This window comes from Chinchilla lanigera, unplaced genomic scaffold, assembly GCF_000276665.1.
Source record: "Chinchilla lanigera isolate Chin_1 unplaced genomic scaffold, ChiLan1.0 scaffold00185, whole genome shotgun sequence".
Taxonomy (NCBI): domain Eukaryota; kingdom Metazoa; phylum Chordata; class Mammalia; order Rodentia; family Chinchillidae; genus Chinchilla; species Chinchilla lanigera.
In genome coordinates this window covers 704,180-726,506 of record NW_004955586.1, presented here as the reverse complement: position 1 = coordinate 726,506, position 22,327 = coordinate 704,180, and the positions used below count along the sequence as shown (strand labels likewise).

At 37.1% G+C, this 22,327-nt stretch overlaps 1 protein-coding gene across 4 annotated transcripts in view; it reads left to right on the top strand.

Annotated features, from left to right (window-relative positions):
- The window catches only part of Ppef1 (protein phosphatase, EF-hand calcium binding domain 1), a 163,814-nt gene that overhangs the window by 34,927 nt on the left and 106,560 nt on the right, over positions 1-22,327 (top strand). For all 4 annotated transcript variants that reach the window (XM_013509899.1, XM_005414441.1, XM_013509901.1 and 1 more), the window contains exon 3: positions 4,046-4,206. In XM_013509899.1, coding sequence (XP_013365353.1) covers positions 4,161-4,206 — 46 coding nt within the window. In that variant the 5' untranslated portion in view covers positions 4,046-4,160. The remainder of the gene's footprint in view (positions 1-4,045; positions 4,207-22,327) is intronic.

Genomic DNA, 22,327 nt, shown 5'->3' with positions numbered 1-22,327 from the left:
TTTGGTTGTGGTTGGTTGGAGTTCTATATGCCTCGTTTTCCTGTATATCAGGTTCTGTTTCCATACTCGGGAAATTTTGTGCTATTATTTCTGCAAATATTCTTTTTATGTTGTTTGTGTTGCCTCCTGCTGTTTCATTGACTCCTATTAGTCGTACATTACTCCTCTTTGCCTCATCTTGAAGCTGTTGAGTTGCTATTTCCTGGATCCTTGTTGATTTTAAGAAATCCTTTCTTTCATGGTCGCTAGCTCCCACAGTGTCTTCAAAATCTGAAATTCTATATTCAGCTTCATTCAAGCTGTTTTGGCAGTTTTCAGTGGAAGGTTTGATTTCCTGAAACTCTCTTTGAATCTGCTTCATGCATTCTAAGTCCTTCCTACATTTTTCATTTAACGTTTCCAACCATTGCCTATGTTCTTCTATATTCTTATGTTTCTTCTTCAGACGTTCTGAGCAGTTCTTTCATTATTATTGTCATTTCCTTTTTTGCCTGAGGGATTATTTCTGATATGATCTCTTCTATGGTCTTATGGAGTTGTTTGTTTGCTTCCATTGCAGTCATTTCAGCAATTTCAGGCATGTGTTTATCAAGTTCTCCTATGTTGATGTCTCCTGGACTTGTTCTGAGTGGGGTGGAGTTCTGGGATTGTGTTTTAGTCCTTTGTCTTTTCATGTTTGATACTGGATGCAGAAAGCTCATTTTCCCTCTTCAGTGGCTCCCCAGCAAAGGCTGCTACTGTCCCTAGTTTGCCTGTTGTTCAGGTTTGCCCCTCAGTGTCTGCTGAGATGCACTAGTTAGTCTGTGGTTTTCTGGCAATTGCTGAAGTGTATCTAGCTATCCCAGGTCTCAGACATGGGCATTGGTGTCAGCTGATGGCACATCGTCTGATCTAGTGTTCCCTTGCAGTTCAGGGCACATGTACAGCCTGAACTTGGGTTACACTGGTGGCACAATCCAGATCCAGTGTACCTATGTCCCCAGGCAGTTCAGGGTACAGGCAAAACCCAGACAGGAACTGCATGGTCAACAGTTTGTGGACCACCTGATTCTGTGTGTCCAGTCAGTTCAGGATGCATACAGGAGCCAGATGCGGGCTGCACGGAGAGCAATGACAGACTGTTCCTGTCTGTGCCCTCCAGGAGGTTGGGGTGCAAGTAAAGGACAGACTCGAACGATGGTACCAACAGCTCTTGCAGTGCACGCTCACTTGGTGCAGGTCACGTGCAGGGAGTGCCCCCATGCAAACCCCAGTGAGAGCAGTCCCTGGGCCTTCTGAGTGAGGAACTCAGAACTCTGCCATGGGTCTGCAAATAGTCATTTTATGTCATTTGTGTTGACACCTGCTGCTTTGTTGATACCTATTAACCTGACATTATTTTTCTTTGCTTTGTGTTGTAGTTGTTGTATTGATATTTCCTGGGTCCTTGTTGTTTTTAAGAGATCCCTCCTTTCATGTTCATTAGTGGCAATGCTGTCTTCAAGGTCTGAAAGTCTATCTTCAGCTTCATTCAGGTAGTTTTGCCGGCTTTCAATGGAATTTTTAATTTCCTGCATATCTGCCTGAATGTTTCTTATAGTCTAGTTCTTTTCTATATTGTTTACTGAAGGTTTCCATGGGTTGCCTGTGCTCTTCTATTTTCTTATCAATGTCTTCTTTGGATATGCTGAGCAATTATTTAATTATTGCTGTCATTTCTTTTTTTTACCTGAGAGATGTCTAATCTGATGTCTTCTATGGCCTTGTGGAGTTATTTCTTTACTTCAATTGCTATCATTTCAGAAATTTCAGGTGTATGACTTCCAGGCTCTTCTGTGTTGATGCCTCCTGGACTTGTTCTGGGTGGTATAGAGGTCTGAGATTGCATTTTGCTCCTTCATTTTGTCATTTTTGAAGATCCAGAGGGTCCCTGGAGCTCAGTCTCACTCCCACAATTGTGTGGTAGCGGCAGGGCAAGGGTTCAGAGATCTCCAGTGCTCAATGTGGCTCCTGTGCTGGTGTGTGGTGGCAAGGTGGGGGTCTGAGATGCTGATGAAACTTTCTTGCATTCAGTTGGCCCCCAAGTGTGTGCGTGAGGGGCAGGGAAGGCTCACTGGATTTTCTGACACTGTCTGGGGTTCAGCCTGGCTTCCACAAGGGTTGGGGGGATGCAGGTAGTGGTCACCGAGGCTTCAGATGTTGCCCAAGACTCAGCACGGTTTCCATACCAGCAGGGGAGGGGTGAGGGTGGAGTCCCTGAAGCCACTGACTCTGTCCGGGTTTCAGCTGGGCTCCCATGGGGATGCGGGTCATGGTCAGAGTGACCAGTGAGGCCCCAGAAGGTGCCCAGGGCTCTGCATGCCTTGCATGCTGGTCTGGGAGGTGTGAGGTTGGCTCACCCGGGTTCCTGAAGATGTCCAAGGTTCAGCCTGGTGTCCACAGGCTTACTAGTGGTGTGGAGAGTGGCCACCAGTTCCTGAAGATGTCCAGGGTTCAGCCCAGCCAGCAATGGGAATTTTACAAGCTAATATGCAATAACTTGACAACTATAGGTCTATGTGATGTTAGGAAAGTTGCTTAACTTCCTTGTACTTTGTATAAATAGTAGGTAATTTTAAAGGACTCTCTCACCTTTAAACATCTGTACATTTTTAGAATTAAAAGTCCTGCCAAACCTATTCCCTTCTTCTTTCCTTCTCTCTACCTTCTTCCTTCCTTCTCTCTTGCTTTCCTTTCTTTTTCTCCTCCTTTCTTCTTCCTCTTGAACAAATGTGCTTAGAGAGTATGAATGTTAGGGATCTGTGTGACCCTGAAGTGTGCTCTGGAATTTAATCCCACAAGACTTGTTCTACCTTTGGATTTGACCTTGTTAACATTTTAAAAAAATCCATTTATAGATAAGAAAGACATGAAAGAAATGCCTATGAAATTTTGAAATTACCCAAAGTTTAGGAGAATTAATTAATTCAATACAAAGGAGCAGGCCTACCTATGATCAGAAAATCTATGTATTAAGGTTATTATTGTTTTTACAACATTCTTATAGTCCAAATATTTTGGTTTTTGTTTGGTGCCAGGGATTGAATTTAGGGCACCAGGCATGCTAAGCATGTGCTCTACCACTGAGCTCTGTCCTCAGCCCTGTTACTCATTTTAGTTTCCCTTTCTTCAGTTGAAATTTTGAGGCTTTTAGAGTAGTAATAGTGGAAAAATAGACATGTTAGGTAGAGTCCAGAGTTAGCTGCTCTCTGTGTTCCTATCAAAAATGGCAAATATATTAGACCAGACTGATCTAGAACATCATGAAGTAAAGGAAGCATTACTCCCCAAACTGATGGGAGAGTATACAACAGAGAGGGATTTTTGAAAAACCTGTGGTGTGAGTGTAAAAGTACCAATTCAGCAGCTTCATTAGGGGATTTTGTGAGCACAAGGTGAGACGCTGGAGGAGCCTCAGCAAAGCTGAGGAGCTGATTTAAAAATGGCACTCAGATTATGGTTTCTAAATGTAGGGGAAGGTCTTGTGCCAACTTTTTTAAACAACAAATTTCAACTTATTGTGAGAAATATTGTAAAAAAAAAACAACCCCTCATTTCGATTTGAATTGTGGGATAGTTGTTTAAATATGTTGTTTTTGTCTCATAGAAAGCTGCCAATTCGTGTTTTTAAAAGCCTAGATAGATTTAATTACTTTGAGTTTAAAGCCAAAACAATTAAATTATGTCAGCTCTTCCATCTTCCATTCTCTGTATTTCAATTAGAAAATTGTAGCTCTTATATTTCAATTTTTCTTTTCATTATTAATGCTTAATTTTATACAGAACTTGATTTGACCTAGACATGAGGAAAATACAATTTATGTGTAGCAAAAAAACAATCTAAAGCTGCTCTCTGTGGCTGCAGCTGTGGTTTGGAAAATAAACCAGGATCAGATTATGTCTGATCATTTTCCATATCATACGATGAACAGCAGTTCACAAGAAGCATAAAATGTATCCTCCTGGAAAGCCCCTTAGCTCTCATGTTGTTAACTGTTGCTTTCCCTCCCTCTGTTTCCCTCTTTAGAATCTATAATTGAAAAGGATCAGCTAAAAGTGACTCTTCAGCACAAAGAGGGGGGACTTGTCACACTTCTTGGAATCAACAGTTGAATTCTTGAGCATAACATGCTTTAGAAGCCATGGGCTGTGGGAATTCTGCACTGAACAGCAAGAAATCTGAGAAAGGTGAGTGTTGGTAATGTGCCTGTGTTTATGAATGAAGAAGAGTGAGTAAGCCCCACTCACATTCTCCCGCTTTCTAATTTACTTTCATGGTTCTCAGGTTGCCCTGTATGATTTTTTACAAGGCATCATTGGTTGAACTGAAGGTAAACTACTGGGGGAACTACTTCAGAAAAGATGGATAATACCCTAAAGTATTATCTAAGAGGTTTCTGATGTTTGATTTAATTTCAGTTGAAACTGTGCCAATATAAAATTCCAATTTATAACACAGTGGTAGGGAACAAAAAGACACTGCAATTTATATGTATCTCCAATACTCTTATAAATAGCTGTATCCATACCTTTGTGACATTTAGTAGCATCACTGAATTTTATTAGCTTTTATAGCTCAGCGATCACATTTTTTATATCTGTTCAACACAGAACTTCATGAGATTTTCCTCATGTTTTAAAAATATTCTAGGGTGCATTTGGGGATTGCTAGGTCATCTGTTTCCCAGAAAGTGTATCATTTCTGAATAGATGATATCCCCCCTCCATCTCCATATAATTAGAGGCTTTTCTATGGAGGTGCTTTTTCGTGGCTACTGGAATCTAGTTGAAACTTGCTTGAATGTTTTAGGGGCATAGACTCTACCAGCAAATTAAAATATAAGCAATTTGGGACAATTATATGAATAACTGGCTCTTAAACTCCATTCCTTTGTTATCTAGATTGTAGGTAATTATCCTGGTTTCAAGCCCACATCTTGGTTCTGGAAGTTTATTCAGGCTTAAGGTAGAGAGCTAAGGATGCAGCATACACTATAGCTGTAATGGTGAACCTATAGCACATGAGCCACAGGGAGCATGCAGCGCCCTCTCTGCGATGACATTACGAGTTGTATGAGTTATTTCTTTTAGACTAAAACCTCAGTATCCAAGTTTAATTGCAGTGTTGGCATTTTACAGTAAATAAGTGGGTTTTGGGTTGCAGTTTGGTCACTCAGTCTCTAAGAGGTTCGCCATTACTGTTTTATAGTAATTAGTTCAGGGTGTTTTCCTTTGGAAATTCAATGTGTCCCCCCACCAACTTGTGCCAATAAGTTAGCAAGCTCATCTCTGTAAGTAGGAAAGAACACTGGTAAATGCACTAATTCTCTCAAATCTTTAAATGTGTCATGAAACATGAAACAGCTCTTTCAAGAGTTCCAACTGAACTAATCGCTAGTACAGTAGGAATTTATTAGCAGAGAGTGGAGAGAGTAATCATCTTTTTATATCTAGGATTGCACAGAGTTCTTTAAGTTTGGCCACATTTCTTAGTTTAAAAAGTGGGAAGTAGAGGGGTTGAGGGTGTGGCTCAGTTGGTAGAGCACCTGCCTTGCAGGTATAAAGCCTTGCGTTCAAACCCCAGGACAGAAAAATTTTAAAAAGGCCACATTCAGCTTATAAAAGCAAATTCTGTTTCTTTTGAAATGCTTTTCACTGTTTATGTATAAATGGAAGTATTAGCTTAGGGTTTTGGATTGCTTTTTAGAACATAATTTATTGAGGTGAAATTTGTATAATGTAAAATTAACCATCATAAAGCAAACAACGCAGTAGCATTTAGTGTAGTCAAATGTTGTGTAACCATAATCCCTGTCTAGTCCCAAAACATTTCTATTACTCCGAAGTAAAATCCCTAATCCATTAAGCAGTTTCATATCCAAGAGTCCATTGCTAAATCTAAAAAGATTTGTACTCATATTTTTCTCTTAGGATTTATAGTTTTAGTTCTTACATTTAGGTTTTGGTGCATTTTGAGTTAACTTTCTCATTGTATGAGGTACAGGTACAAATTCATTCCTTGTGTGTCAATATCCAGGTGTCCCAGCACCACTTGTTGAAAAGACTTTTTTCCCATTAAGTGGTCTTGGCACTCTTGTCAAAAATCAATTGACTGCAAATGTGAAAGTTTATTTTTGGACTTGAAATTTTATTCTATTGCTGTTCATCTATATACCTTTCTATGCCTGTATTAGTGCCTTTCTTGCTGTAGTTTTATAGGAACTTTTGAAACTGGTATAAGTCCTTCAACTTTTTTTCTCTTTTTCAAGATTGTTTTGCCTATTCTGTGTCCCTTGCATTTCCATATGAGATTTAGGATCAATCTGCCAATTTCTCAAGAGAAAACAGCTGGGAACTGGAGATACAGCTCAGTGTTAGAGTGCTTGCCTACTATGTTCAAGGCTCTGGGTTCCATCTTCAGTAACACACACGTGCACACACACACACACACACACACACACACACACACACAGAAGAAGGAGGAGAAGGGGGGGAAGCCGGAATGTTAATGGGAATTGTGTTGAATCTACAGATTGATTGGGGGAGGGTGTCCTTCCATTTTAACAAGAAAAGCATAACACCTATAAACATAGGATGTCTTTGTGTTTAGGTATTCTTTTAATAAATATGCTATAGTACTAAGTATACATTTTACACTTATTTAGGCTATACTTAACCAGATATTTTATTTGTTGATGCTATTATAAATAGAATTGTTTTCTTAATTTTATTTTCTGTTTGTTCATTGTAAATGTATGTAAAACAATTGCTTTTTATGTTCTGAAAGGTTGCTATCCTCATTTGTTAGCTTTAATTGATTTTTAGTGGATTCTTAGGAATTTTTGCTTATTAATTATCATCTGCAAATAGGTAGTTTACTTCTTCCTTTCCAATATCTGATTTTTTCTTTTCTAATTATTTTGGCTAGGTCCTCCATTAAAATGTTGAATAGAAATACATGAATATAAATCCTCATCTTATTCCTAAACTTTGGGCTGAAAGCATTTAGTCCTTTAGTGTTAAGTATATAGTTGTGGCTTTTTGATAGGTGGTTTTTATCAGGTTGAGGACGTTCACTTATTCTCCTAGTTTGTTGATTTTTTTTTTTAAATTGCAAAGTTCAGCTTAAATTTGTCAAAGAGCTTTCTGCATGTATTGAGATGAACATATGATTTTTGTCCTTTATTGTATGGCATGGCACATTACACTAATATAATTTCAGATGTGAAACTAACATTGCATTTCTGGAATAAATCCTACTTCATCATGTGGACTAATGCTTTTTATATGTTGTGGAAATCAGTTTGCTAGTATTTTGTAGAGGAATTTTACAACTGTATTTGTAAGAGGTATCAGTCTATAGCAGCAGTGGTGAACCAACCGCATGTTGTTGTTTGTTTTTCTTTTAAGACAAAAGGTGCTAATGTATGAGTTTTTTTTTCTGGATTAAAACCTCAGTACACAAGTTTAATTGCAATACTGGCACTTTGTGATAAATAAGCAGGTTTGGAATTGCAGTTTGGGCACTTGTCTCTATAAGGTTTGTCATCACTGGTCTAAAGTTTTCTTGTAATGTCTTTAATTTTGATATCAGGGTAGTATTGATTTTATAAAATGAGTTGGAGAGTATTCCCTTCTATTCCATATTTTGGAAAAGTATAGGAAGAACTGGTATGAATTCTTTAAGTGTTTAGTAGAATTCATCATTGAATCCTTCTAGGCATGGGAATTTCTTTGTGGGTAGTTTTTTGATTACTTACACTATTTCTTGTTATAACTCTATTCAGAATTTTCTTGTTATAACTTTATTCAGATATTCCTGTTTTTTTGAGTCACTTTTGCTCAGTTGATATCCTTTTAGGAATTTATCCATGTTATCTAAATTATCTAATTTGTTAACATATACTTGTCCAGAGTATTCCTTTACAATTCCTTTTATTTTCCATTATCTCCTGTTGAATATGTAAATCAAGCTTTATAAAGCTGACACAATGGTGAATATTTACATTTATCCACAGATGAACTTTTTTTTTTTTTTGGTTTTTCTCCGGCACCGGGAACCGAACTCACGACCTTGCGCTTGCCAGGCAGGCGCTTTGCTGCTGAGCTAAATCCCCAGCCCCCAGATGAACGTTTTATTTAAAAAGTTTTTTTCTCATTGAGAAATTTTAGAAAATATAGAAAACTAGGTGGAAATAGCTAATATTCACTCATCATTCTACTTCCCAGAGATAACAATTTCTAGGTGTCCCACCCCCCCACCTTTGGTATAATTACTGTAGAGTTTTGATCATCTGAAATATTAGTTTATTATAGCCTCATTTACCACATTATAATGTTATTATGTGAACATTTCTCAGTTTGTTATAAATGCGTTGTAAACATCGTTTTAGCCATTGCTATTTCATGTAATGAATAGGCCATAGCATACTTAAGTATTCTTCTAATATTAGATCCTTTTCTAAAAAGAAAAAACCAAATACAAATAACATGTTGAAGAATTTCTTTATGCAAAACTGTTTCTTTATTTTGGATTATTCCCCAAATCAGGTGATTATATATGAAATTACTGTGTCAAGGGCTGTGAATATTTTGAAAGCTCTTGATAGAAAATAATAGCTATTATTTCCTGATTACTAACTGTATTCTAGAGAATACTCAATATATTCTGCATAATTTTACTTACTCCTTGTAATAAACCTGAGTAAAGTATTATTTCTGTTTGTATAGTTGAAGTAGCTTATTCTTAGCAAGGTAAGTACATGACAAGGTTATACAGCTTTTCAACTGCCAGAGTTGGAATTTGAGCCCATGGAATTTTGACTAAAGCTGCCAGCCATTACACTGTTTTATGCTGCCTCCTTTCATTTTCAGAGTGCTGTATAATTGGCCTGGCCCTTTCATACACATTTCATCTTTACAACCTTGTGAAGGGGCATTCTCAATCTGCAGAAAAGGAAACTGCGGCTTGGAGAGGCAAAATAATTTGTGCACAAATACAGTTAGGAAGTGATAGAGACAAGGTGAAAATTCGATTGGTGTTTCTAGTGGACTGTCTAGTATTAAGGAATTTTTTATTTCCTACTTGGTCATTCAATCCTACCACTGGCTCTAAAATATCACAGCATCTTTGAGAAAGAGTGGCCTACATATAAAGTGGATGTTATCCTTTTCTTGCGGGCTATCCACCTCTCTTTTAGAGAAGTAGCATTGATTTTGTGTTATTATTGTTATTTCACTTCTTTTGTGATATAACAGATGATAGAATACTAATAGTAATTGTCATTTATTGCATTCCTACTACATTCATTATTTCCCACCAAAACTTTTGGAGGAACCTCTAATTAGTCTCATTTTATAGATCAGGAAACTGAAACTTTAATTGAAGAACTGTCCAAAGTTACACAGTAGTTGATGGTTGAACCTGAATTGGAGCCAGATCTGACAGATTCCAAAGTTCAAGTCGCTTCTGATGTGCTACCTCCACTTGGATAATTGGAACTTATCCACATAACAGAAATCAGACTTTGTAGTTTCATTCTCCTAAGCTTCACTTTGCACTTAAAAATTTTATGATGATGAGTTTTCAGTTAATAGTCTATTGCCTTTTTCCCCCTTTGGCGTACTTTGAGAACACTAATATATTTTCTTTTATTTCTCCCCTTGAGACTGCTGAGAAATGCTTTTATTCAATTTATCTGAGTGCTAAGGAGCCGGTAAAGACTGTACCTTCTTGGCTTTGAAGTTTTGTACTTAAGCTATGACAAATGGGAAATTTCTTTAATGGAGACAGTTCTTATTAGAAGTATTTATTCTTTATTTTTTTAACCTAGAAATGACTAAATAGCAAATCAAATATTTCTTTAAATCTTGGTAGTATTCTTGGTAAACATCTAGTTAATTTAGTTATTTTAAAAATCTAACAAACCATTCACAACTGCTTAAGAGACCCCCCTCTGGCCACTACCAGCTTATGTCCTCTTACCTTTCACTCCCAATTTTAAGTCCCATATTTCAATTTAGGACCTTCATGGCAAAACAGTGAATGACATTGTTTCCTTCACCTTAAGTGTCCCCTAAAGAATTTTCTCAAAGTTTAGAGAGTCCATTGCTATTCTACTCATTATTGGCTCTTTCCTCAGTTATCATTTCCATTAAGCAGTCTTTACTGGCACTGTGGGATATAGAGGAAATCACTGTGAACTAGAACCTCCTTCATTTTCCTCCTCAATGAAATCCTGACATCAGATAAGATGCTTTTTAAAGTCTTTCATCACTCAAAGATTTATCTGTATGTTCTGTACCTGTGGGGGAGGGGGCAATGTGGGGACCCTTGCTTTCGCCTTCTTCCTCTTTTGCTCACTTCCTTACTTGTTGTCCATCAGTGCTTGACATGTTTATGCTCAAGTACATTTCCTCTTTTTTTTTTTTTTTTGTTAGGATACATATTTTTCTCATGCCATTTTGTTTTGTTTTATTTTCTCTCCAACTTAGTGTTTTTGAAAATTATAAATCTACAAAGAGGATGAAACAAAGTACAGTATAATGAACACCCATATGCCCTTTACCTAGATTCACCTTTTCTTTGTCTACCTGTCTTCCTTCCTTCCTTCTTTCCCTCCCTCCCTGTCTTCCTCCCATTCTCCTCCTCTTCCTCCCTACCCTCTTCTCCTTTCTCCTCCACTTGACAATAAGCTGGAGACACTATAGTTTCCTCTATAGTATCTTCATCATGATCTCCTAAATGAGGGGTATTCTCTTATATAACTGTAATTCTAAATCACATTGAAAAAAATTTAATATTGGTAGAGTCACATTATTTTCATATAGATAACATTACATTCAGAATTTTCCAGTTGCTCATAATTGCTCTCCCAACCCATAGAAAATGATCTGACAAGTTCTAAATGACCTCAAAGTCCAAAGGAACATGTTCAGTACTGATTTTGCTTAACTTCTTGGCAATATGTGGCACTCTTGCATACTTACTTCTTAAAATACCTATTGTCCTTGGTTTCGGTAGCAGCACATTCTCCTAGTTGTCTGACTTTTAAAATTTTATGTTTAGAGAAAAAAGAACCAAAACATATTAACAAACACAGACATAAATGAAGCAACATAAAAATAATAAAAACAATACCGAATTTCAGACGAGGTGAAAAGAAATTAATAATGGTTGCTGTATTACATACTGTTACCTTCATGTTGGTTACTCCAGTAAACAAATACAGACATGTAAGCATGATCAAATAATTAAATATCAAATGTTCCTTTCAAGAAAGCAATAGAAATTAATAGTACAATTATCCTGGCCATTCTGTGTGTGTGTGTGTGTGTGTGTGTGTGTGTGTGTGTGTGTATTTTTCCCTTTCTTTTTTATTTTCTCCTTTCCCTTATCCCATTTGTTCTTTACTTTTGAGCAGTTTTTTTCCCCTCTCTCATTATCTATTGTACCTTTTAGATTTTATTTACTCTTTCAGGTTCTTATAGTAGGGAGACAATATGATGTTTACACATGTGAGACTTATTTATTTAACTTATAAATATGGTCTCTAGTGGCAACCATTTAACTATAAACACCTCTAGTCTATCTTTCTTTATAGCTGAGTAATATTCCATTATATAAAAATACCACAGCTTTTTTATCCATTCCTCAGTTGATGGGCATTTGAGTTGTTTCCATGATTTAGGTATTACAAATTGCATTGCTATAAACATGGGTGCACATATATCATTGTGGTATGCTGACTCCCACTGCTAGCCAAATCAAAGGAAGCCAATATTTAGGTGAAAAGGAAAAAGGATTTATTCAAAGCTAACTCTGAGGAGATGGAGGGACCTCTTTGTCTCAAATCACCATCTCACCTTTTACAGATGGGTCTTTTATAGTAAGAAACACAAAGGTGGAGGAGCACAGAGAGATAATGAAAAGCTCAGTGCTTGCTTTACCACTTTTAGCTATCTGCAGTTCATTGTCCCCTTTCCTGTGGAAAGGAAACTAGGCTCCAGGCTTCCCGGTGTCAGCATCTGCATGCTCTGTTCATTCTGGCCAGAGGAAAGGTTGGGAAACTATTTCTGCCCTAGGCCTCAGGAAGCCACTTGTCTCTTAGGGAAAAAAATCTGGTTTTGCTGATTACAAAAGGAAAATGCTTTCTTCGTTTTAAATTATGATCCCTCTCAATAATTCTTAACCTTTCACTTTTTGGTATGATAATTTGGGGGTACTAGAGTCCCCTTCTGCAGGTGGTTTCTAGGTTCTTGTCTTGAACAAATAATTGGATGAAACAAGAGCAAAAGGTAACAAGGCTTTATATTTATCACAGGTAGGAAAATGAATATACTATATAGAGCAAGTTTGGGCCAAGTAAAAGTAGGAAAAAGTACACTCTACAAGCATGAGAGTGGACTACTGTGAAATAGAGAACACAGTAGTGGAGAGTTCAATGCCAAGTGTTCTTTTGTATCTCCCATTCTCAGCTGACATCAGGTCTATGCTGTCCTGTTGAAAACTTGCTCCAGTTCTAGTGAGAATTGAAGACAGTACCCTCTGGTTGCTCATGCAGGGCTGTGGGAGGTGTTCTGTCCTGGGACTTTGCAATTAACAGAAAACATCCACTTCTCCAGCCAGTCTGCTATGCCCTAATCTCCTGCCTCATTAGTGTGTTGGCTTTCAGGTATGAGTAGGATTGATACTACAAATAGACTTAATGTCTGTGTGGGAAAGAAAAGAATAAAAACCAAGAAAATCCCAATAACCTTTTTATTTTGTGTACTTGTTAAATACAGCTTCGCCTTTTTTCTTTATTCACTGTGTGATTAGTCTAGCTTTGCTTTTAAGATTTCAACTATTTTGAGACCCTGATAGGGCCTATTTAGATATCCATTCTAGAATCATGAGTGTTAAGAAGGGAGAAATTATTGCTTGAATGATATGATATTCCATCTCTCCATTTAAATGATTTTTCCCATCTTCCTGACTTTACTAGGCAATTCACAAAGAAGCAAACTTTATAGCTGGATCTTGTTAATTGTTAGAAAATTCTGTTATAGAGAGACATATTCCAACTTTGTAAGAAAGGGCAATACCTTGGCCCTAAATGCCAGTTATTTTCTTTTTTTTTTTTTTTTTTTTTTTGGTCTTTTCTCCGGTACCGGGAACCGAGCTCACGACCTTGTGCTTGCCAGGCAGGCGCTTTTGCCGCTGAACTAAATCCCCAGCCCAATGCCAGTTATTTTCTATAAAAGAACATCTACACAATTACAGTTTTATATTGTATTGTATACTTTAGTTATTATGAGTAGCCAGTCAGGGAGGACTAAAGGTAAGGTCAAATAAAAGAAAAACAAAATAGCCCACCCAGGTTAATTCAAACAGCTAAGCCAAGCTTAGAGATGCAAAGGTAAACAGAAGAAAAAGGATAAAAGCTACAATGAAAAGGAAAAAAAGGACCTTTTCTTCCAGGAAGATATGCTAAGTTACCTTAAGGCTTTAACAGCTCCTCTGTACTGCAGGACTCAAGAAAATATTATAAATGCAAGACAACCAGTTTCTTTTTGAACTCTTGAACTCTCTTTTTTGGAAGAAAGCTCCCCCCAATCTATATAAGACCGAGGCAAAGAAAATACCTTGGACCTCTTCACCAAGAGTTTTCTTCTTTTTATTATTTCTAGCAAATACTTTCCCCAAATTCTACCTTTTGTCCTCAGATTTATGCTGAAATTTTAGGAGACAAAAACCTTGAGTTTAAAGAAAATTAACTGTGTCAGTATAAGCTTTTTTTTTTTTAAGTACATGTGTCAGTACTAACTTTTTAGTATCTGCAAAAGACAAAAATTAAATTCTGATTGTTTTTGACCTTGGATGAACAAACATGGCAATATAACTTAGATTAGTGATTAATAACAAGGAAGACATAAAATAAGATTGCAATCAAGATAATTTTTATCAATGAAGATTAAAGGTCATTACTGAATTGTTAAATAGAATATATTTCTTAGGAGAAAATATTTTGATAATTTAAAATGACATTAGTATTTTTATATAGCTAAAGTTTTATATACTTAATATAATAGTTTTAAGAAATTGATATCTTGACAAACAATACTGATTCTTTCAGAAAATGGACAAAAAATCATATAGTAGGGAGGTCACAGTTACTTGTAAAGTGCTGTTCTCCTGGTTTGAGTGTTTTACTGAGTTGACTTACACTTAGTTACTTTCTCACTGATAAGATATAATACCAGACACCCACAACTGTAAGAGGAAAGTGTTTTTTGGCTCACAGTTTGTAGAGGTTTCAGTCCATACTTGGCTGGCTCCAAGGCAGGGCAGCATGGAAGAGGGATCTGACAGAGAAGTGGCTCTTGTTATGGCATACAGGAAGCAGGGAGAGAGAGAGAGAGAGAGAGAGAGAGAGAGAGAGAGAGAGAGAGATCAGGGGAGAAGGGAGGGAGATAGGTTTTTCTAGTTCATGCCCAAGTGGCCCACCTCTGACCAGGCCTCACCTCCCAACATCACATCCAGCCATAGACTCATCAATGCACTAATCTACTAAAGAGTATCAGGCACCCATGATATAATCACCTTCCAAAAGCCCCACCTACAAGTACATGAGGCTTTGGAGAGATATCTGGATGTTAACCGTAACAGCTTCTTATTTTGGCATTGTATAGATAAAGTTTCACATTTCCTGAACTAGTGGTATAGCCAAAGATTTCAAGTGTAATGGAAACCTTCATGAAATGGCTTGGACTTAGATGAGGTGTTTAAAAATCCTAATTCTAATAAATATAGAAGGAATGAGTTGGAAAATGTCTGTGTGTGACCATCATAGAAATAATTGTTTTAAGCAAAAATCAGTGGAGAATTTTGGAGAATAGAATGTATTCATAGCATCAAAGCTTGTTCCTGCAAATTGTTTACTAATTGAAAAGAAGAGTATTTTGACAATAGAAAATTTCATGTGGATACCACCTTTGCCAACTGATCCAAGTTAATATCGCCAGTAATGAAAGTGGTTAGCATCATGTGCCTCTTGATGTAATATGTTTAGAAAAATCCAATGTTGATCATGCCAAATACATAATTTGAATCTAATCATGAGGAAATAGCATGAAGATCCAAATTGATGGATATTTTCCAAACAGCTGACCTGTACTCATCAAAAATGTCATTGTTATTAAAGAGAAAGAAAGACTAGGGAATTGTTCTAGAATAAAGAAGACTAAAGAAATGGTGATGATATGTGTGGAGAGAAAGAATGCATATGAGAAAAATATTAAATAGTTGTACTACTCTTACCATTTTCACATACATTTGAAAATCTTTCAAGGTATGAAGAAGTCCCAATCCACCATGCTTGTGGTGGTTGCAGTTTAGGTTTATGCCTTTTGAGGTACCATTTTCCACCCTGCTCGTGTTCTTGGTGTTCACTATCTTCCTTGTTCAATGAAGACTCTCTCAAAATCTCAGCATCATCCTTCATCTCTTCACTCTACGTGTGAATAACCTCAAAAGGCTTCAGCATCTGAGATCCTTAATCCCTTGAATTCCAGCACTCCCCCTCCACCTCTCAAATTCAGTTGCTCACTTCTGTTTTCTGCCCCCATCTTCTACCTCTGAAATCTTCCTGTTTATCATCCTATTCTCTGATCTCTTGCTCATCATTGGAACCTCTGAGCCTTAGACCCATCCCACATACTCTGTGTCTCCCCATCCCTTCTTGGCTTTACTTTCTTCCCCATTCATCTTTCTGCATCTTCTATCAACTATCACTTGGATCAGTTAACAGAACATCCATAATACTGTTTTAGGCTGTTTATACTGAAGTAATAGGTGAAATGTTTAATGTTCTGGAAGCAATTGCTAGCAAACTTTGCTCAGCTCTTTGATGGGAAAGCCAAAGATATTAGTGGTTTGACTTGCATTTTCTTACAGGAATAATTCAGCTTTTTTTACTTTGAAGTCTTGGGGTTCAAACCCAAGACCTTGCTTGCACATGCTAGGCAAGCAATCTGCCACTGAGCTACGTCCCCACAGCCTGATTTATTTATTTTTGAATAGCCATTAGAATTTATCTTCTTTGTCCAGAAGTTGCTGGTTTGAGTGTTCAGCTTTATACATCACATTTTGTCTTTGACTGGTTATTTTCAGCTTTGCTATGTTCAGTAATGGGTTGGCTGCAGCTGTGGCATTAAAAAACTAGATGGATGAATTAGAATATTTTATAATTGGAAATGATATCAGAGATCATTTAACCCAAAGGTTTCATTGTTCAAATGACAAACTGAGGACCAGAGAGGTTATGTAATCTGCCTGAGGTTACACAGCTGGCACCTGGTTCAGTCAGACTAAAATGGAAGTTTCCTGGTAATTCAAAACTTACTTTCATTAACTCATGTGGATAGAGTTGGGATGGGAGAGTAAGTAAATAAAGAAATTATAGAAATGACCTTTAATTCTTGCCTTTCTCTAATTGGAAGAATGATAAAATTATTATCTCTTTTGTCACTTGGGGAAAGTGATAATTTTAAAATATCTGTCATTGTTTGGAGACTGAGCTGCATGGTTTACTTGCTTAAATAGTTAATTAAAATGCTGTCCATGGATGAGGACTTTGTGTTGTCCCTGTTTCTCACAGTTCTGGAGGCTCTAGGTGTCAGGAAGGCCTTCTTGCTGCTTCATCTATAGCAGAGGACAACACATGGAGTGTGTGTGTGTGTGTACCTGTGTGTGTGTATGTGTGTGTGTGTGTGTAAAGGGGGCATGTTCATCCTACCAGCAACCAGTCCTGAGATAACCAACCCATTCTCAAGATAATGGCATTAGCCCGCTTATGAGGTACCTGATTACCTCACAAAGATCTTACTTCACATTTGCCATTACATTTCGATATGAGCATTGAAAGGGTGTTCAAATCATGTCACTGCCCAAGAAGCAGGAGTCACATCTCATGTATACCAGGCATGTGCTTTAAGCTGTTTTTCCAGTGAGGTTGGAAGTCTCATTTGGAACAGCCATGCACTCTTATAGATGGCAGCTGTAGAACATCAGTAGACAAAAATGACAACAATGAATCCTGCAGTCTCAGGCAGAGGTGAGCCATACACTATCCACATCATGCTCTTAGCAGCTGAGGTAATAGATGCTTTTCCTCTTCATTTAAAGTCTTTTGCCACTAGAGGATTCATTCTCTTTCCAGTTCATTTGAATTCCTTTTAATCAGCTCTATCACACTTGTGCTTCTGTGTCTTCCTGACAGAATGTCAGGCCCCTTAAAAGTAGATTAAATATTCGCTTATCCTGGTGCTCCCTCAGGAGACGTCTGCTAGCAGAATTTCAAAAGCAGAGTTTTTAAATGGCTTATCACCCCAAATATGAACCTCGTTTAAAGAGCTATCAAAGAAACCCCTATTTAAAATACAAAAACAAAACAAACCCATAAAACTACCAGTCAGCATGAAGAGAAGCACACGACAGAATGTCTTAACAATAATTTCATTCATTTATTCAGTCAATATTTATTGAGTACCTTCCGTATTCCATACTCAGGGAATACAGCAGCTAACCCAGCAGATCAGAAACCCAGCATTTCTGGAGTTTATAGTCTATGGGAGGAGACAGGCTATAATAAGTAAATAAAATGTGTATTATATCACACGGTGATAAGAGCTGTGGAAAAATAATAAGGAAGGAAATTGGCGATGGGGTAAGGGGTGCCATTTTAAGGAGGGTGCTTAGAAAGGCTCCACTGAGAAGGTGACATCTGAGTAAAGACTGGGGACTCTAAGGGAGTGAATCCTGTGCTGGTTGGATGGCTCTTCTTATTCTCACTTCTTGAGTTCTGGGATAATAGCTTGTTTGCCAGTAGCAGTTTGTGAAATTTCTGATGAAATAGTATGTTCAATTAGGAAGTCTAAGGGGCACTAGACTTCGTTAACCAGAAGAGACTTTTTTCCAGTACTACAGATTGAATGAAGGGCCTTGCACATGCTAGATAAGTGCTGTAGTGCTGAGCTACACGCTCAGTCCTGAGACAACTTTTTTAAAAGTTTCTACCATTTTTTGAGTGCTTCCTATATGCCTGACAATGTGCTAAACATTTTATATCAATCAAATAATATATTACTAATACCTGTGTCAACACATTACTAGTACATTATTATGCACTTTTACAACAGTCCCATCCATCCATCCATCCATTCATCCATCCATCCATCCATCCATTCATCCATTTCATTTGCCAGGCCTTGCCCCAGGTGCTGAGGTTGCAGCAGTGAGCAAAACAGTCTCTATTTTCACATAACTTAGCTAGTAGGGGAAGACACACAAGTACAGTGATCCCTCACTTATCATGGGAGTTATGTTCCAGAGACCCTCAGAATAGGTTAAGCCAGATATATAGTTCAGTGGTACAAGCCCCTCTTCTGGCAAGTGCAAGGTCCTGAGTTCGATTCCTGGTAGCAAAAATAAAGACCCCCGCGACAGGTGAAAATCCGTGAAGTAGAGGTGTTATATTTATTTTATTTTTATATATATTTTAAGGTTTTATAAACTCTTCCCACACTCCTATAAACCTTTCCCATTCTCTTATTAACCTTTCCCACACTATTATAAACACTTCATATGCTCTGAAACACTTTCTACACTCCTAAACCTACGTAATTTTAACAACATGTAAATTCTATATGGGTATTCACCAGTGAAGTATACTACAACTTGAATGATGATGATCATGAGTTTTGTAGCTGTGCAGTACTGATGGCAATGAAGGTGATGACAGTGAGATGAATGTACTGCATAACCAAGAATATCAAGGAGAGATGCTCAGCATATGGGCGCAGTACGGGAGAGTAACAGACCGATGCTATTGTCACTGAGCCAATCAGTGCCCAGGATACAGAACACATTGCTGTGGTTGGTCGCCTTCCATTCCATCAGCCAATATTGTGCTGTGTACAATCTCACATTGGCAAACTTGCGCCAGTGGTAGTGGTGTACTGCATTTCCATTCTGTATAATATAGTATTAATCTGCTGATGAAATGCATACTGTATTTTATTTCAATTTAATATTTTTTTAAAATTTATTTTAAAAATAAAAGAAGGAAAACATATTAACAAACAGACATCCATTTACAAAATAGCATAAGAACAATACAAACAATACAGAATTACAGACAAAGTGGTAGGAAATTAACAATGGTTGTTGTATTACGTATTGATATCTTCAGAGCGGTTTCTCAGGAAAACAAATAGAGACATGCAAGATTGATCAAATAAGTAATCATTAACTGTTCCTTTCAGTAAAGTGATGGAAGTCAGCAGTACACCTATGTTAGCTATTCTGTATATACACACATACATAGTTTCCTCTTCTTTCTTTGCTCTTTTCTCTCATCCCACTTGCTCTTTTCTTTTGAGAATTTTCTTTTCATTTCAAAATCTCTATCATACTTCCTAATTTTTATTCACTCTCCCAAATTCTTACACTAGTGAGACAATATGTTGCTTACACATGCAGGTCTGATTTATTTCACTTATGAGTATGTTCTCTAGTTGTGACCATTAACCTGTAAAAACGTGGAGTTTATCATTCTTTATAGATGAGTAATATTCCATTATATAAAAGTACCACAATTTTTATCCACTTATCAGTGGATGGACATTTGGGTTGCTTCCACAGTTTAGCTATTACAAATTGCACATTAACCTGAATATGAACATGAACATGGATGCACATATATTGCTGTGATATGATGGTTTCAGATCTTCTGGGAAAATACCCAGAAGGGGAATAGCTGGGTTGAATGGGACCTCTAGACCTAGGTTTCTGAGGAATCTTCAAACTGATTTCCACAGTGGTTTCACCAGCCTTCATTCTCACCAGCAGTGGAGAAGAGTTCCTATTTCTCCACAGCCTTGCCAGCATTTGTTATTGGTTGATTTTTTAATGCTAGCCATTCTTACTGGGGTGAGATGAAATCTCAGTGTTGTTTTGCATTTCTCAAATGACTAATGATGTTGAACATTTTCTCATGTATTTATTTGCCATTTGTATTTCTTTATCTGAGAAGTGTGTATTCATCTCAGCTGTGCATTTGGGTTGTGTCTTTGAATTTGTGGGGGCTGATGTTTTTTAATTCTTTGTATGTTCTAGATAGAAGACCTTAGTCCGAGGGACAGTGAACTAAAATTTTTTCCCAGTTTGTGGGTTTTCTTTTTACTCTGTTGGTGATTTCTTTAGGATGAGATCCCAGTTGTTGATTCTTTGAAGTATTTCACGTGCAGTTTGGTTTTTGTTCATGAACTCTCTGCCTACCCGTATGTCTTCAAGGTTTTTACCTACTTTTTCTTCCAATAGATTTAGTGTTTCTGTTTTAATATGGAGATCTGTGATCCATTTTGACTTGAGTTTGGTGCATGGTGATAGACTTGGGTCTATTTTCAGTCTTTGGCAGGTGGCAAGCCAGTTTTTCCAGCACCATTTCTTAAAGAGGCTATTGTTCTTCCAGTGAGTTTGTTTGGTCCCTTTATCAAAGATTAGGTGGCTGAGTGTGTTTGTGGTTGTGTCTGTGTCTTCCAGTCTGTTCCATTGGTCTTCTGGTCTGTTTTTTCACCAGCACCATGTTGATTTTATCACAGTAGCTATGTAGGATAATTTCAGATCAGGGATTATGATTCCACCTGACTTGTCTTTGTTGCCCAGGATTGCTTTTGCTATTCTGGGTCTCTTCTGGTTCCAAATGAATGTAAGGCATGTTTTTGGTAGATTTGTGAGGTATGCTAATGGTAGTTCAATGGGAATTGCATTGAATCTGTACAACAATTTTGGGAGTAGGGCCATTTTCACAATGTTGGTTCTTTCTATCCATGAAGAAAGAATATTTTTCCATTTACTGAAATCTTCTTCAATATCTTTTTTCAGAGTACTGTAGTTTTCATTGAATAGATCTTTTACTTCTTCTGTTAGATTGATTCCTAAATGCTCTTATGAAAGGTATGGTTTCCTTCATTTCTCTCTCAGTCTCTTTGTTGTTTGTGTATAGGAATGCTATTGATTTTTGGGTGTTGACTTTGTATCCAGCTACACTGCTGAATTTGTTGATTAATTCAAGGAGTTTTTTGTGGACTTTTTGGGGTCTTCCTTGTAAAGTATCATGTCATCTGCAAAGAGTGATAATTTTACTTCTTCATTTCCTATCCTTTTTCATTTTATTTCTCTCTCTTGTCTAATTACTCCAGCTAATGCTTCCAGAATTATGTTGAATAGGAGTGGTGACAGTGGACATCCTTGTCTTGTTCCTAATTTTAAAGTAAAAGCTTTCAGTTTTTGTCCATTTAGTATGATGCTGGCTGTTGCTTTGTCATAGATTGCTTTGATCAGATTGAGGTAAAGACCATCTATTCCTATTTTCTGTAGTGTTTTTACCATGAATGCATGTTTGACTTTGTCAAAAGCTTTTTCTGCATCTATTAAGATGACCATGTAGTTTTTTTCTTTGGCTCTATTAATATGGTGTATAACATTCATTGATTTGCAAATATTGAACCAACCCTGCATTCCTGGAATGAATCTGACTTGGTCATGGTGTATGATTTTCTTGATGATTTGCTGCATTCTATTTGCTAGATTTTTATTATTTTTGCATATATATTCATTGGGGAGATTGGTCTGTAGTTCTCTTTCTTGGTTGGGTCTTTCTCTGGTTTTGGTATCAGTATAATACTTGCCTCCAGAAATGAGTTAGGGAGAATTGTTTCCTTTTCAATTTCATTGAAAAGTTTGAGGAGTATTGGGATTAAATCTTTTCTGAGTTTCTTCTAAAATTCTCCTGTCAATCCATCAGGGCCTGGGCATTTCTTTCTCGGTAAGTTTTTAATCATGTTTTCAATCTCATTATTTGATATTGGGCTGTTTTTATGTCTTCTTGATTCAACTTTGTTAATTGGTACATATCTAAGAAACTGTCCATTTCTTCTGGGTTTTCTATCCTATGGGAGTAAAGATTTTCAAAGTAGGTATTAGTGATCTTCTGAATTTCTGTAGGATCTGTACTTTTCTTTCCTTATTGCGTGAATCTGAGTTTTTTCTTTTTTTTTTTTTTTTACAAGGTTGGCTAGGGGTTTATCTCTTTTATTTGTTCTTTCAAAGAACCAACTCTTTGATTCATTTTTTTTGTAGGGTTTTCTTCATGTCACTTGCATTAATTTCTGCCCTAATTTTTATAATCTCCTTACTTCTTTGGGCTTGACTTGTTCTTTTTCTAAAAGCTTGAGGTGCAGCATTAAGCTATTTGTTCTCTTTCTG